Source organism: Lagopus leucura, unplaced genomic scaffold (genome assembly GCF_019238085.1).
Source record: "Lagopus leucura isolate 7727_CA_CO unplaced genomic scaffold, USGS_WTPT01 Super-Scaffold_797, whole genome shotgun sequence".
NCBI lineage: Eukaryota > Metazoa > Chordata > Aves > Galliformes > Phasianidae > Lagopus > Lagopus leucura.
Genome location: NW_024962259.1, coordinates 4,443,076 through 4,459,612, shown reverse-complemented (window position 1 = coordinate 4,459,612; position 16,537 = coordinate 4,443,076). Strand labels below are relative to the sequence as shown.

The following is a 16,537-nucleotide window of genomic DNA, read 5'->3' as shown; positions in this document are numbered from 1 at the left end:
CGGACCCCGCGCCGCCCCGCCGCCCCGCCAGCCACTTCCGCGTCCACGTCCGCACCGCGGTGTCGCGCAGCGCCCCCTGGCGGCCCGGAGCGGCGTTGCCGGCCCTGCGAGCGGCAGCGCGCAGCGATCCGCGCCTCCCTGCCTTGGCCGGCCGCATTGCACAGAGCCGTGCCGCCGCCGCCGCGCTCGGAGCCCGGATTGTCTTTTGGGAGCTGCAGTTGGACCGAGGCGTTCCTCTCTGCGAGGAGAAATTCTGCAACTTCTCTTCTGGTCCGGAAGCTCCACCAGCAAAGTGCTCTCCTGTCCCGATCGACCCACGGCCGGAAAAGTCCGAGGAAGAGTTTTTCCTGAGGCAGAGCCGAATTAGTGCTCCTCAGTAACGGCATTGTGGTGAGAACGAGCCTTGAGTTTCCAAGCCCCTCCACGCATTGTGACCTACGTGCGCTTACAGAGGCGTCTGTGAGTGCTGCTGCGGCACACCTGTGCCCGGGGAGCACCTTGGCTGCTCGGTGCAGTGCCACTGAGCCTCTTCCAGCACGGGGGATCTGCTTACCTTAGATGTAACGGAGATTATTGGAGGTTCTGAGCAAAGGCATGGTAAACAAGGTAAACAAGGATTTGCATCCTAGAAAATACCATGGAAGGTACCTAAGGTTGGCGTGCTTTCATCCAGGAGGTTACAGGAATTTGGTAAAGCACGCTATTGTGCCTCCCAATGGTGAGCTGAAATGGCAGAGCCCTCTTTGGAGAAAAGTGAGGTCCGGTTGTGCAAAGCTCGTGCTTTTTGCAGCGAGGTTCAGAGGGCAATGAAGGGCAAATCTGTGCCGAGGAGAGGAGAGGAGAGGAGAGGAGAGGAGAGGAGAGCTGACTCCTCTTTTTCTTTTTCTTTTTTTTTTTTTTTTTTCAAAGACATTTGTTTTTTTTCTCTGTGGTTATACGACACTGAGTGCACACTGATGCTCCTGCAGTACAGATACAGATAATTGCACTGTGCTTTGCTGCAGCAGTGACTCCTGGCCATGAGTGCCATACAGCCTTACATCACCTATGGAAATGCACACTCACCTACCTGCTCACCAGTTTTTCACATTTCAAAGACAAAGTTTTCCTTCCTCCAACCAAATAAATCAGCACCACTACTGCCACCAAACAAGCTCCTTGTGCTTCATGAGCAATGCACACTGAGAGAAATCCAACATCTACTTCTGAAGCCAACCTTCCCAAACACAAGATTTGGTTGCAGGCAGCATTTCATTACATGGTTGTGTTACGAGCATGTTTTGTGGCTCTGATACCTAAGATTCACTGCAGCCAGTATTGATGCCTTTGTTCATAAGCTCTGTTGCACTCGACACGGTGAGCGAGCCTTGGAGCATCTCCCATTGCTGATCTCTGGCGTCCACCTGGGCGGAGGGAAAACCAGAAGTGGGGTTGTGAAATGACTGCCAGCGATTGTCCTGCAGGTCAGTGGCTGAGTGAGAATCAGGCCGCTCTCAGCCCACCCCGGTGGTTAATGTCTGTGTGATGTTTGAGACACGGGTTGTCCTCTGGCACCAAATTTATACCTTAGCCTCCAGCAGTGCCCGGAGAGTCTGTCAATCATTTGCCACAAGGAATGCCACACGTGTCAGCCCTTCTGCACCATTCAGTGCCGCTGTGCGCTGCGGGGCTCCTCTGGGTGCTGCCTCTGCCCTCGGCAAGCCCGGCTCTGCCGCTCCTCGCTGCTCTGTTTGATGTGACGGGGTACAGACAGCCAGAGTGCTGAAAGCCGCTAGCGAAGTGGTAACTGCGATAATTCATTAAGTGGATAAGGCTAGAAATTAATGACTCACAGGGCTCTGACGGATGCAGAAAAACAGGCAAGCAGCGCCGGTTGCCTTGGCAGAGTCAATTTCAGCCCTCGTACCAAATTCCGTGTCAGCCAAGGCTCGGGATTTGCGTGAGGGTTTCGGGGCGGCTGCGGCAAAGCGCTTGGGGTGAGGCCAAAAGCGGCCGCTGGGACAGAGCGGAGAGACGGAGCTGCATGGCAGGGAGCTGGGAAGAGAAGCGAGCAGGGAGACGGGGCTCAGTGCCGTCAGCAGCGTGCCGTGGCCGGGAAGCAAAGGGGGGATCCCGGGAAGCCGCGGCAGTGCCCTGGGACGCGCGGCATCCTGCCTGCTGCTCCAGCGGGGCCCCCACGCGCAGAAGATGCTTTGCGACCCACTCCACACGGCTGAGCGGGTGGCGGTTAGCAGGGCTCCCGGCTCCCAGACCCCGTCCTCCCTCCAGGGCCGGGCCGTTGCGGGGCGAGGCCGGCCAAGCCCTGCCCTGCCCTCCCCGGGGCCGGGTGAGGCCAAGCCGGGGCTGAGGAGGGCCGGGCCGGGCCGCGCACCGCCCCCGCCGGAGCTGCGTACGGAGCGGAGCGGCCCCCCCGGTTCTGCCGTCGCCGCACTCATGGCCACCGCCGCACTGCTCGCAGCTCTGCCCCGCCGAGGGCTGCTCCGCCTGAGCGCGCGGTACGGACGGGACCGGGGGGCTGCAGGGGCCGGGAGCAAAGTGACGGGGGATCGAGGGGACGGGGCACCGCGGGGCAGCGTGTTGTTGGGGCAAGAGGGCAGCTGTGCAGGGCTGAAGGGGGCAGAGGGATGGGGGTGTTGAGCCAGGCGGTGGCTGCGGTGCAGAGGGGCCGGGTTCGGCTCAGGGGTGCTGGAGGTGCGTCGCCGTACTTTGGCTCCCCGGTACCCCCCTGAAGCAGCGGCAGCAGCAGACAGGCGACCTCCCCCAGGGGAGGGACAGCGGAGGAATGCGTGCGCCCGGGGCTGAACTTTCTTTGTGCAGCGGCTCCATCCGACTGCTGTGCAACGTACAGACGAGCTTCTTTCTCCTCCCCGCTCGGCGCTCCGGCTCGCGGGCCGTGCCCGTCGGTGTCCCTGTGCCACTGTTGTTCTTACGGCCGTGCAGAGGCTGCTGGGTCTGCAGCAGCGCGGGGCCGGCAGGTCCGCGGCTCCGAGGAGCTCTGCAGCTGGCCGGTTCTCGCTTTTGTTCGAGCTGCCTTTTGGAGCAAACTCCTGCGAAAAACGGGAAAGCAATTGGCTTTGAGAGATGCTTGGAAGAATTAGCTGAAATTCGGACACTAATCCTACCCGGGTGACTTCCGGGAAGTAGCTCGGCAGGGTTCACACTCGGAGTGCAGGTAATGCTTTTCAGCTGGGCTCTGGTGGGGAGACAACCATCTCAACATCTGCTCTTAAGAAACAGGATCGGGAGAGGAGCGATACAGAACGTTTATTGCCTTTCGGACGCAGCCCAGCATTCCATGTGAAGCTGGGTGGCAGAACAGTGACTCACAAAGCCTATTTATAAGAATAAACTCCTTCTAGTAACGTGAAGACTTATTAAGTTCTGCTCCTAATTGCACAGTGCTTATCCTTTGGGCAGAACGAGTGCAGAGGGAAAGGCACACGGAACAACACTACCAGCCTGCTGGAATTGAAACCTGAGGGCTCCAGGAAAACTCTGGAGATCACCATTGCTCTAACTAAAGTAAACAAACAAAAAGTAATCAAAAGGTGATTAACTCCACAGCCAGCAGGGTTGTGTTGAAGAGCAAGGAGGTAAAGACGGTGCAGAGCCGTGCTAGCTCACCACTCTTTCCTTGCAGTTGTTTTACATAAAAGACCCCAAACTTGTTGCTTTGGGGAGGTGATCGTAATGGATTTCCACGAATGAGAAGCTGGATGTGGAGCCCTTGAGCTTCCCCAAATCTGAGCTCCGTAGCTGGGATCAGTTCTGACCCCATGAAGACGGGGAGCTGCAGCAGTCAGCCAGCAGCCCGCACTGCTGCAGGGCAGCTCTGTCACTGCAGGGGATCAGGGGTCACACCTCCCTTCTCAGGGTAATTTCTGCAGAGATGGAAAAAGAGATGAAAAATGAAACCGGTTATCTTGTGTCAGCAGCTGTAAAACTTTGGTCAGGTTAATCACACACAGCTCCTGGGGTTGATTGAGGCTGCTTTATAAGCTTTGATGGGTGCTTTATGGGCTGGCTGCGATCCATCTGCCGACCTTGCATCCACATGAGACGAGGAGGAAGCTCTTTCCCCCACGCCCCAGTGTTTCTCTGTGCAGTTTTGCTGCTGAGGTCGCTGCCATGCAGGAGCAGCATGGTGGTGAGGCTGGCTCGTTTGCAGGCACTGCTGGCTGCTTTGCTGCCAGAATGCATTGCTAAAAGAAGACGTGTGCTCTCAAAGTTTATTGGTGAAACCCAAGAGGAGTTTAGTTTGCCTTCTGCCAGCTGAGGCAGGGAAAGGAGAGCTGCCACCAGATCAAATAATCCTGATTTGTTTTACCTCCAGCTGTGCCGCAGGAGGAGGCGGAGAGTGAATTATTTGTCTTCTAGAGCAAACACTAAAGAAAATACATAAATCCCTCGGACCCATTCTGTTTAAACATTCTTTCTCTTCGAATGCTCTTTGCAATCACGCTCCTGCTGGCTGTTGGCTCTGGGCAGGAGGAGGCAGGCTGCTGTCAGCATGGTGCTGCTGATCCTTCCACGTGATGCATCTGCCTTGTTCCTTCTGTTCTAGGCTCCCTGTGCTTCCAGAGTGCTGTTTTACTTTGGCCCACACCTTTTGCTTTTTGCTATGGCCAAGAAATAAGTGGTCCAGGAGTGCCAAAGCATTTCCAGAGATCAGATTTAAATTCAAGGAGCTCGAACCAGATGAAAGCTATGAGTTTTGCTCCCTTGGTGTTTCTGAAGAGAAGCATTTTGAGACCAGTTGGTGATTCTGGGCTACGAGTGTGAGCTGTTTCAGACCCGGATTTCAAGGCTGCAGGTGTTTTTGGTGCAGGGTGGGGGTTTGGGAGGCAGCTGTGTGTGCTTCCACACTGCGAGGGCATCGCCACTGAAGCACTTCAGAGCGCAGAGTTCTGTAAAGAAATACTTTGCAGTTCTTTGATATTCTTTCATCCCCACGTTTGGGACGGAGGGAGATGGAGCTGTGAAAACTGGAGGAAGGAGGAGTTGTCGTTTTGCTTGGGCTTTGTGTGTTAAGGAGTGAGGATCAGGCCCAGAGCCTTTCTGCACAGGAGAATTTCTGGGGACCACGTGAGGAACTTTCAGTGTTCTCAGATTGAAAACAAACCCTCATGCCTGGGCCATGGGGCTCTGCCCCTGTGAGACCCTTTGCCCCCTCAGCCGGGGAGGAATTGGGGGTGTGAGCTGAGGTTCTGCTCTGCCTGCTGTGTCGCCCCTTCGCTGGCAGCGGTGCAGGGCTGTGCGAGCAGCTCAGAGGACGTCAAAGGAGACTGCAGAAAGCATAACGATCAGACTCCATCGGCTGCAGGGTCTGGATTTCAATTGAACTTTCCCTTCCTTCTTCTTTCTGCTTCTTGTTTTGCCAGCCCCGTGCTGCGGGAACACGCGAGACCAAATGTGTTTTTTGACCAGTTGTAACGCTTCCCTTGGGTCGAGTCCCCAGAGGAGCGCGGTCGATGAAAGCCTTCTGCTGCCCCCAGCGCAGCACAGCGCCTGCTGGGCTCCGGTGAGCCGGGGTGCACGAGGTGAAAGTGCTGTTGCACAAGAGGTGGCTCTGCTCGCTGACCCCGGGTCACTTTGCCCGGCCGTCCGAGGGAGCTCAGCGCCGAGCGGCGCCTGTTCCCCGTGCAGCCGGTGGGGAAATGTGGGGCGTCACCATGGAGATGGGCTCTGCTTCCACTGGAACTGGAGGTGATTTGGCTGCAGAGATGTGAGTGCGGCGGCCTCCACTGATCGCTGCGAACAGTTTGTGGCTTCCTGCTGTGGCAGCGTGAGGTACGGGAGGGGCTTTCCTAAAGCTGCCCTGCAACAACGCGACTGTGGCTCAGAATGGCAGGAGCTGCCGTGCTTTTTATTGCCCCCCTAAAAGCACTCTTCTGTGGATTAGGGAGAGCTTTTTCAGCTCTTATCAAAGGCTTTTCTTCTGTGGAGCTTCCTTTCATCTCCTGGTCTTTATACGTGTCCACCCCAGGAGCTTTGAAACAAAAGATAATTCTCCTTACTGCTCGTTCGGTTACATCCTCCCGCCTCCTCCTGGGGCAGCCCCTGCAGCCGCGGTGTGAGCTGCTGCGCAGAGCTGTGAGAAGGGAAAGCCTGACCCGAGCGGAGCTGCCGTTGCTGACGAGGAGTGAGGGAAGAGGGTCGGGCTGTGCTGCTCTGCTCCCAAAGGCAGCGGCTCGACTTGTGCCAGGCAGGGGGCAGAGCCCCGTCTTGCAGAGGAAGTAATGCCGTGCTGATGTTATTCCTCACGGGCAGGAAAGCAGGTTCTCAGCAATTAGCACAAAGGCTTTGCAGAGCGTTGATCCCGTAATGAATGGGTAAAATTTGATTTCAGGGTCATCTGTTGTTTTTTTTTCCTCTGCCCCACATCTGTGAACAAAGGGCAGTGCTTCAGAGCCACGCACCCTGCAAGTGCTGCTTAACCCTGTCCGTCCTAGGAATATCCCAGGACAGGAGTGGAGGAAAGAAGTGAGAAGTGAGGAGAGAGGAACCAGGAGGTGGGAGAGCTGGTGGGGCTGCATCCTGCCTGGCAGGCAGCTGCTGGGCAGAGAAAGGCTCCGAGCAGGAGGGAGGGAGGAGAACAGCAGTGCTTGGATCCTTGACAGCTGTGGTTTCAGAGGAAGTTGCTGCTTTTCTGCTGAGCGAAGCAGCTGACCATCGGGGAAAGCCTTAGTGATTTTGAAATGCTTTTCACTAGTGCTCTGCCCACAGCTTCTTGCTGCTTCCCGTTTCCTCTCCAGTTGGGCCTCCGGTATCATTTCTGTGCTCCTCAAGTACTGTGTGCCACCATTTCTGCCAAGGCCCTTCTCTGCTGAAACGCCTCCCAGGTTGTCCTCCGTGCTGACGTCTGTTTGTTGTGTATCCTCTCCCCTGGCAGCCCGCTTTGCAGGCCCTGCAGCCCCCTCCATTCACTGCTCTGGTAGCTCCTGGTTTTATTGCTGCCATCTCCAGGACTGCAAACTCTGTGGTTTTGCTCCCGGAGGCAGTAAAGGCCGCGCAGCCCACTTAGTGCTGCACACACAGATCATTGCTCTGCTCGCAGCTCTCGGTTAAAGCTCAACTCCTTTGATCTCTTCTAAGCAGTTTTTATTCCGTGATACAAGATTGCCTTGTTCTCCGCAGATCTTTTTAGAACAGGTTAAAATGACGCAGACTGAGTTTTGTTTAACTTTCTCAGCCATCTCCTCTTCCCAGCAGAAGGAAGCCATTACAATGAACATCCCTGCAAAACGTTTTCCCTGTTTCCCTTCCGCCTCATTTGCACTTTTTAATGTTACAATCTCTCAATAAACTGCCAAGTCCACAATCTCTGCAGATATTTAGAAATGTTTGGAGTGGTTCTCATGCCAGATGAATGAGAGCAGCACAGTGAGCACCGGGCAGCGCATTCCCTGGGCTGCTGGGGGCTCCTGCCCTGTGGGTGAGTGGTTTTGGTTTCGGCCCTGTGCTGTGCTTGCACTTCCAGCTGACGTGGGCATCTGCAGGTGGAGCAGCTGCTTCCCACTGCTTTTGGAGGTCCTTTTGATCTTCGGCACAGAAGTGGCTGCCTGTGATTCCCTTTAGTGCACTTAGGCCTTGCTGGAGCTCACAGTTCAGTTTCTCATCTCTGTTTCTGGAAGAGGGAAATATCTCACAGTGGCCCTGACATGTGGAGATAACTGAGGGCAAGCATGTTTGTGTCCTAGGATGTTGCCTAACATCTTTCAGGGTGCTGTCTGTTCTTTTGAAATGGAAGGAGGACAGTACCAGCTCTGATGTTCATCTATCAGGCCTGGCATCGAACCACCTTCCTCATATTTCTGTGGCATGTCACGAGTGCACCAGTCTTAACTCTGCTGTAGTCCTGTTTCTGCAGGTGTGGTTTGGGTGAGGTGCTCTGCTTGGTCTGAGCATGGGACGTGCTGGGGATGGCCCTTTGTTCTGGGTTGGGCAATGCTGTGATAGCTGACTGCTGTTTGAGCTGATGCAGAGCTAAAGCTCTGCTGGCTTCAGTGGGATGCGCTGCTTGCACCTTATGGGAGTGAGCCACTGGGCCTTGGGAAGGAAAAAACCACTTCCATTGGATTCAGTTCACTGTTTTGTAGTCCTCAGTCTGGGTGGAGCTCGGGGCTGCCAACCAAGGCTGGAATAGCACGGCAGAGGTTCAAAGGTGATCCAGAGATTAGCGGGCAAAGCTTGTAACTCTCAGATGGGCACCGCTGGTACTGCAGGCAGATGGGTGATTTTTCCAGACTGGGAGCATGTAATGACTGCTTATATTACAAAGACACTTTTTTTTGTAACCAGAGCCCTGAGCTGAACCTGGTGGCTTAGGAATTCTTTGTGTCTTCCGTTACAGCACTAGGAAGTCAGCTGGGAGGCGACCAGCTCAGTGCTGGGATAATGTAGCACAGCTCCTGAAGCGCAGCTGGGTTTGTGAGAGCAGAGAAAACCTGCTGGTGTCTGTCTCACAGCTTCTTTTCCTTCGCAGTGTCCTGCACACGAGGACACTTTCTGCATCCCATAGGGTGACCGACAGCTATGTCCAGGGGACCTTAGACATTCCTCTGATCAACAAAACTGTGGGCCAATGCCTGGATGAGGCAGCGGAGCGGTTTCCCCACCGTGACGCCTTCGTTTTCCACCGAGACGGAGTTCGGAAAACGTTTGCTCAGTTCAAAGGGGAGGTGAGTGTCTGATTCACATCACAGCCCGAGCCGATCCACTGGGACAGCAGCTGGTGTTAATGGGGAAATCCAGCCCGGTTTCATTGGTGAGCTCAGGAGCGAGGGTTGTGCTCTGTGTGGCTCTCTGACAGCACTGCCAGAGCGAACATCCACTGGTGTGTGCTGCCTTTGTCCTTACAGATCAAAGGGAGAAGACAGCATACATGAAATGATTACTTTATATTGCAAAATGAACTTTCATACTTAATACATCAGGTGGCAATAATTTCTGTGGGCTGAGTCATGATGTTTCCACACCTGGAGCAGGCGTTAGCTCTTGTGTTGGTCACGTTGGTCTGACTTTCAACTTTGTTACCTCCAGTGGTTTTGAACTTCAACCCTGAGCACGTGCAGAATCCTAAAAACCTGATAGAACGTTTGACAAACATATGCCCTGATCCTGGCCAAGCCAGAGATCTGCTGCTCACCGCACCATGCTGAGGTCTGGTCTGCACCTATCAGCACCTTCCAGAGGAGGAGGCCTTTGGATCTGATTCACCTCCTCCACCAGGCTCTGCAGCTGATCCAGCCCCCACAGCAGGCACCACTGCCAAACCACTGGGCTGCCCAGACCAGTATCTGTCACCCCTATATTCAAGAAGCAATGAAAATGGAAGTCATCTTGCTTAGTAAGGAAATGAGCTTGTCCTAAAAGAGGAAATGAAGACGAGGATGAGGAAAGCTACTCCGAAGCAGTACCACCACGTGAACAGCCCACCTGGGCTTCCACTCTGTGGAAAGATATCCACTGCCACATAATGTTTATGATCCTCAAGTGCTTGTCTTGCATTTTACAGGTAGACCAAGCAGCAGCTGGACTTCTTGCTCTTGGCCTGAAGAAGGGAGACAGGCTAGGAATGTGGGGTCCCAATAAATATGAGTGGGTTCTCATGCAGTTTGCAACAGCCCAGGCAGGAATCATCCTGGTAAGTGCTGGGGTTTGTATCAGTGCGTTGGGAAAGGAGATGGACACAGCAGTAGCATATGGTGGAGATGAGGTCTGCAGTCTGACTCTCTCCTTGCTCGTACCCAGCATGGTGAGCTGCTAACAAATCAGTTTTAGCAAGATCTGAGCAGCGCCCGCATCTTCTGCCGTGCAGGGAGGCAGACGGCGGGGCTGTGAGGAAGGAGTAGAAGGGAACGGCCTGCTGTGAACGGCCTGCAGGAAAGCGATGGATACAAACAAGATTGCCCCTAGGTTGGTTCTTATGGGACATGCGGTTATCCCAAAGAGCTGCCAGTTACTGAGATCCCTCCTAAACGTGTCTAAATGGCTTCGAGATACAAATGCTCATTCAGAAACCCAGCCCAAGCTGCATTCCCCTGAAATTCCCCTCAATTTTCACTGATGGTGTGATCTGGTACGTTAACCAAAGTGTGTCCTGTTTATGCAGTGCTCTGTGTAAGGGCTGTAACACATCTAGGATATTTTTTTTCAGCACTGTTCATCCCAGTGTCTGCTAAGGAGCAGTAAGGATGCGTGAGCACAGCTCAGCATGACCCTGAGGGTCAGCTCCGCTTCTGCGCTCAGTGCAGCCTCTGTTGAGAGCAGTACAGTGCTGATATTTTGCTGGTTGTCTGTTCAGAATGCCAAGGTTCCCTTGAGTTTTGAGTACCTGTGACTTGGATTTAATGCCTGCCAGGGAGAAAGGAGGACTGTTTTTATTCCTAAAGCTGTTGTGACTGACTCATGAATCCTTTCCCTTTTCTTTCATGCAAACACAGGGTTCAGATAGCACTTCTAGGAACGTGAGTTCCTTGTGGTGAGCTCTTAGGTCTGCATCTCAGACAGGAGGGGCTTCTGCTCTCACCTGTCTCTGGGAGAAATTTCTTGGTGGAGTATGCATTAGGGAAGAGGGTTTCTGGGGTAAGGTTACTCTGATTACCCTTCTTGTTCCTCCTTCTTCAGGTGTCTGTGAATCCAGCCTATCAGGCCCGTGAGCTGGAGTTTGTGGTCAGGAAGGTTTGTATGGCACTCGCTGTTAATTCTTCTTGACTTGTTATGAGAAGTCATAAAAGCAGTTTGTTAGAGGGAATAGCAGGAGATGGTACAGAGAGGGGAACTGTTAAACACGTAGGCGTGTTAGGAAGAGGCAAGGAGAGCTGGCCAGAGAACAGGGCTGGTGGTGGCCATGTGGGAGCAAGGCCACCATGCACGTTTTTGCATTGTCTGGAAAGAAGTGGGGGATTTCTTGCTGCTAAATGAGATTTATTTTTCTTGCATCAGCAGTCTGGAATTGGGTTGCTGGGCTGTAGTTTGAGTTCCCATTTCATCCTTCATTTAATCCTCTTATGGTAATATTGCCAGTGTTGCTGCTGTCTCCAGATATTAAAACTAAATGCCCTGCAGTGAAGCACTTCCCCTCCAGTCTTGGTGCTCTCACCAGGTGGCAACGTAAACCCAAAGTGAATGTGCCAGCTCCTGCCTCCACTGGGACAGGCGACCTGCTGCACCTGTTGGTGTTGGGAACGCTTCGTTTCCTGGCTCTGTTCGTGACTTTGGTTCTGCATCTCTCTCCTGAGATGGCACTCCTATCCTTTTTTTCCCAAGGAGACCTGGATTTTGTTTCCCTTTATGTATTTTTGTGTTAGATTCTGCTCTGATTTTCTCCAGCATAAGCCCATAGCGCTGAAGGGGATTCTTTTGGGCTGGGCTTTTTGTTAACACTGGGACTCCTGACCTGAAACATCAGTCCTTTACCTTCACACTGCAGTGAAGAACAGTGATCCTCAGAGTGGGGAACCACAGCTGCAGCTCTGCTTTCTTGCCCAGCAAGAACTGAACCCCCGACCATGAGAGTGTCCTGCTGCATTTTCACTTTGCAGAGACCTCTTACATGCCCTTCAGTGACTCTTTAACCTTGTATACGATGGCTCTTACTAGGGAGGTCTATAGAAAGCTTCAGATTTAGTCTGGAGAGTCAGGATCGTGTGCCTGAACAGAGCAGCATGGAGAACATCCCATGCACAGCCACTGGAGGACCTATGCCACGTGGGGTCACTGTGTTGTAGGCTCTGCTCTTCTCTGTGGCCCGAGCATCACCCCAGTGTGAGATCTGATCAGTTTCTGTCTCCCTTCACAGGTTGGCTGCAAGGCACTGGTCTTCCCTGCTCATTTTAAATCGCAGAAGTACTATGATATTCTAAAGCAGTCATGTCCTGAAGTGGAAAACTCCAGTCCAGGGGGAATAAAGAGCAAAAGGTGAGTTAGGAACACCTGGCAGGTTTCACTGACCTAGCAGCTGTGTCCTGCCCTGTGTCATCTCAGCTGCAGGCAACACGCCGTAGTGGAGGAAGGGGCTGTGCAGAGATCTCCTTATTGAGGACTTCAGGTACTGATGAGGGCACTTTGCAGCCACTTAATGGAGCTGTGCTGGGAGACACCACAACCGCTGAGCCTCTCCCCCAGCACTGCCCTGCAGGTGCTGCCTCAGGCCTTCTGCCATTCCACTGACACTGCTGAGATCCCAGACCGGTGATGGACAACACCTTGGAGCAGCGGTTTGGTCTTTGCCTGTTGGGGCTTCAGCCATCGCTGCCAGCAATAGAAGGGCTCTTTGCAGAATCACAGAGCCCTGAGAGGTGGAACGTCCTACACACGATTCTTCCTTAAAACACTGATTGCAGATTTGGAGTAAAATTCCTTTGGTGTATGTACCCTGCGTGAGCTGCTCTAAATGCTTCTCGTTCCTGTGTTACAGGAATGGAGTCTTATCCAAAGCAGACAGGTTAGCCTGTGCAGGAGGTTTATCCTGGCCTCCATACAGCTCTTTGGACAGTTTGCTCCTTGCTCCATTCTTGATGGCACGTTTCCTTCTACCAGGCTACCTGACCTATCTACTGTCATTATGTTGGACTCCAAGCTGCCTGGTACCTTTCACATGGACGAAGTGATGCAGGCTGGGGACAGCAGCCATATGAAGCAGTTAAGAGCCTTGCAGCAGACCCTGTCCTGCAACGAACCGGTCAACATCCAGTTCACTTCAGTAGGTGCTTCTGTTTGCTCCAGGCTTGTGCTTGGATTCCTCAGAGGGGATGCAGAGAAGACTCTGTTGGATGCTGAGCTTCCTTTGCCTAATGCTCTCTTTGACCAAGCCCTGGCTCTGCCTTTTTCCTCCTCTGCTGCAGAACACAGGAAGTCTTCTAGAGTTTCCCCTTTCTACTTCTTGCTGCTCAACCCTTTGTCAAGAGTTGCCATGTGAATTTTCCAGCTGTAGCTGAGCCACTTTTTCTGCCTGGTTTGGGACCGAGTGCTGATAAAGGGAAAAAAGTAAAAAATCCCATCTCTCAGGTCAGGGAGGGGAATGAAGAGATGGAGTGTGAGATCATGCTAGGATTTGTGCCTGGGAGCTTGCCTCAAAGAACGCGTGCCCTCTGCAGAGGTGACCTCATTGCAGAACGCTCTTTGCCTTTCAGGGGACAACAGGGAGCCCCAAAGGAGCCACGCTGTCTCACAGAAACATTGTGAACAATGCCAACCTGATCGGGGTGAGGCTGGGGATCACAGAGCAGGTGGGTCCTGCGGGGAGCAGGCTTGGGCTGTGCTCTCGGTGCCGCTGAGACCGAATGTGCAGGGAGCTGCTGCTTGCTGTGCAGGGCCGGGTGCAGGGTTAGTGTGCTGCTGTGCAGGACGCTGCAGGATGCCGGCCCCACAGAGCTGCCGTGCTGGGGTGGGACGTGGGGCTCTGAGGGCTCTGTTCTGCCTGGCGGCTCAGGCTTTGCTCGGCCTTCCCTGTGCCTGCAGATGGAAGCACGGCCCTCGCTTTTCCCACGTGGAGTTCCACTGAAATTGCATTTTAGATTCATGAGAAGCTTTTGTTGTTTTATTTTTTCTAAAAAGTGTTCCTGTAGGGGGAAAATGGTGAAATGAATTGCTTCTCATCTTGGTGAATACTTATTTTGAACAATTACAGAGCTCTAGATGTTAGCTTTGGATTCTATTGAGTGAAGTTTTAATTTCCTTTACATGACTTCATTTCGTGCCATGTTTACGCTCCCGTTACTCTTTCCAGTATAAGATCTTGTTGATGTTTTCTGTTTTTAGTTCCTCTAAGGAATAATGAAAGGCAAATCCTTTCTTTTGAAGTTCTGCTATTTCTCACAGTATGGCTTTGATTAAAAAATATATGTATATAACTTAAAAAAAAGAATTTTTCAATCAGAGCCTTTTGTGATCTTAAAAACGAAATTAATAGCATGCACCAAGTCCTGCATAATTCTGCATGTCTGAAGCAGCACTGCCGTTCCCTGGGCGGGTATATTATAATGTAACAGCAATACCAGCCTAGGAAGTGCAGCAAGGAAAAGGCGTTGCAAGAATCCAGAATGAAATCTCGATAGGAAAAATGTCCCAATCTAATTGTAAGAAAGGGCGAGAAGCACCAGCGTAGCTTTTAATCTGATGGGAAGAAAGGCGAATTTCAGAATTCCGGCCAGTTCCAGAGGAATCGGCAGAGTTCTTCTGCCGGGGCTCCGGGACGCGCCCTGCCGCTCACCGCCTGCCTCTGCACCCAGGACCACCGCGTCTGCATCCCCGCGCCCCTCTACCACTGCCTGGCGTCGGTGGGAGGCTGCATGGTGTCGGCGCTGCACGGCTCCTCCTGCATCTTCTCAGCCCCCAGCTTCGAGGGGAAGGCGACGCTGGAGGCGGTGTCTCAAGAGAAGTGAGAGTCGGCGGGTTCTCCCTGCGGGAGCTTTCTGCCCTGCCTCCCCTGCCGGGCTGCTGCTCGTGCTTCCTGCCCACTGCACAGCGGCAGCTTTGCTGCTCTGTTCTTACAAAGGCTCTTCAGAAGGCACTGCTCTACTTGGGAGCTTGCCTCACATTTTTGCCCCCCGAGTATAAGGGCATGTTGGGTCACTGCAGGGATTTGTCCATCCTGGTTTGTTGCTGCCCGCGTGTTTTACACGTGGCCCCCATTGGTCCCTCAGCATCCATCCCTGGTAGCATTTCCAGGTTGTGCTTCACGTGTAACTTGTTGGAAACAAAGGAGTTACAGCTGTGTGTATGTACACGTGCACAGGCGTACATTTAATGTGTGCATCTGTGTCTGTGTGCTGTGTGGGGCACACGTGATGTGCTCTGAGTGTGACAGAGTGGGGCATTGGGCTCCAACTCTGCAGCTTTGCCTTTTCTCCCCCTTCTGAAGATGCTCCTTCTTACACGGCACGCCAACCATGTTCATAGACATGCTCTCCCAGCCGGACTTTGACTCCTACGACCTTTCGACCCTGCGGGGAGGTAAGTCTGGCAACTCAGGCAGAAAAGGGAAAAGCCCGGTGAAATGGTCTCTGCTTCCCTGCTGGGAGGTTGTGTTCAGCTCTGTGTGCAAAAGGCTGCTCTGCAGGGAAATGCTGTGTTGTGTGAGCCGTCAATTTGGTGCTGCATTTTGTTTCCTTGGAATTTCCTTCCAGAGCTACGTATATTTACTCTTCTTTCATCCTAAAGCAATCCAAGGGGGGACTTATCTGCTACGGGCCGCCGCCGTGGTAAGCTGGGAAGCCAGATGGTGCTCGGCTCTTCTCATCGCGAGCTACCACGGGGTGGCAGCAGACGCTCTGTGCTCTGAGCCGGTGCGTCTGTCAGAGCTGTTCGTCGTTTCTCTGCCCAAACTTTCCTGCCTGTTTTTAAAGACACTCGTATGACAACTTCTAACACGTGCTGGAGGATTCTCTCTTATCTCAGACGGCCTCAGCACAACAGCTGAAGGAGGGAGGCCATCTGCCCTTCTGAGGCAATGGCAGCAGAGAGGAGATGGTGCTGGGGCACAAGGAAACACCTAAGCAGATTTATTAGCTCTGTTATGTGAAAAATGATCCTTGTCTCGTCTTGCCGTGCAGCAAAGCCTACGCATTACTTTGCTTTCTCGCTGTCATCCATCCTAGGGCACATCTGAACAGGTGGGGATGTGAGCTGTCCTCCCCGGAGAGGTGGTCCATAGCAGGAGGAAAGGTTCTTGTTTTTCTGGTGGTGGTGATCTATGGGTGTGTTTGTTCTGCAGAATCTGTGCCTCTTTCTGCTCTCAGTCTTTCCTTTTCTGGAACCGTACCTTGGACTAAGTATGTGCTACAGAGTTTATTTTCCTAACAAGTGAACTCTGCCAACCCTTAATTCATTCAGGCAAACTGGTTTTGCTGCAGCCTTTGCTTCTGTATCCGTACAAATAGAAAGTATTTTGACAGGAACCAGTGTATCCCAAAGGTCTCGCCAGCATTTCAGTCTGAGTGTGCAGAACCTTCTGAGGGACTGCTGCTATGAATAAACATGCAGTTTCTGAGACAGCCATCTTCTCCTTTCTCTTGCAGGAATCATTGCAGGTTCCCCTGTTCCCCCCGAGATCATGAAGGTGATTTCAACAAAGATGCACATGCCAGAGATTGTGGTGAGTTGTGGCTGCTGTGCAAAAGCTGCAAGAGCTCTTTGTTGTGGCCAAAACATGAGATGGGGCACCTCTGGGCAGCAGCCGCGCCAGAGCTGCTGTGGTCAGGTGGTGGAACGTGGTGTGAGGCCGGGCTGCGGAGAGGCTGCGCAGTGGGGCTGGGAGGGAGGGGGGAATTGTGCCTGCTGTCCTCTGGGGCGCCTGGGGAGGCAGCCTGGTGAGAGACACTTCATGGGGTACCAGAGGCCGAACTTCTGTTGGCGTGTTTCAATTTTGTAAACCCTTCCGTCTCTGCACGAGCTGCAAGGACGAATGACTTTGGGAGGGGAGTCTGTGGTTCGTTTGGGTGTGGGGGTTGCATTGCTCACTCTGCTGTGAGGTTTCTTCCTCTGCCCTGGACGGCGCACAGATACAAAATCCCACGCGTGCTGTGTGCCTGAG

The 16,537-nt window shown here is 53.2% G+C and overlaps 1 protein-coding gene across 1 annotated transcript in view; it reads left to right on the top strand.

Moving 5' to 3' along the window:
• The first annotated feature begins 2,405 nt into the window (after positions 1 to 2,405).
• The window catches only part of ACSF2 (acyl-CoA synthetase family member 2), a 34,599-nt gene continuing 20,467 nt past the window's right edge, over positions 2,406 to 16,537 (top strand). The window contains exons 1-10 of the mRNA XM_042864992.1: positions 2,406 to 2,495; positions 8,486 to 8,681; positions 9,518 to 9,646; positions 10,630 to 10,683; positions 11,804 to 11,922; positions 12,544 to 12,706; positions 13,137 to 13,232; positions 14,235 to 14,383; positions 14,867 to 14,958; positions 16,023 to 16,099. Coding sequence (XP_042720926.1) covers positions 2,434 to 2,495; positions 8,486 to 8,681; positions 9,518 to 9,646; positions 10,630 to 10,683; positions 11,804 to 11,922; positions 12,544 to 12,706; positions 13,137 to 13,232; positions 14,235 to 14,383; positions 14,867 to 14,958; positions 16,023 to 16,099 — 1,137 coding nt within the window. The 5' untranslated portion in view covers positions 2,406 to 2,433. The remainder of the gene's footprint in view (positions 2,496 to 8,485; positions 8,682 to 9,517; positions 9,647 to 10,629; positions 10,684 to 11,803; positions 11,923 to 12,543; positions 12,707 to 13,136; positions 13,233 to 14,234; positions 14,384 to 14,866; positions 14,959 to 16,022; positions 16,100 to 16,537) is intronic.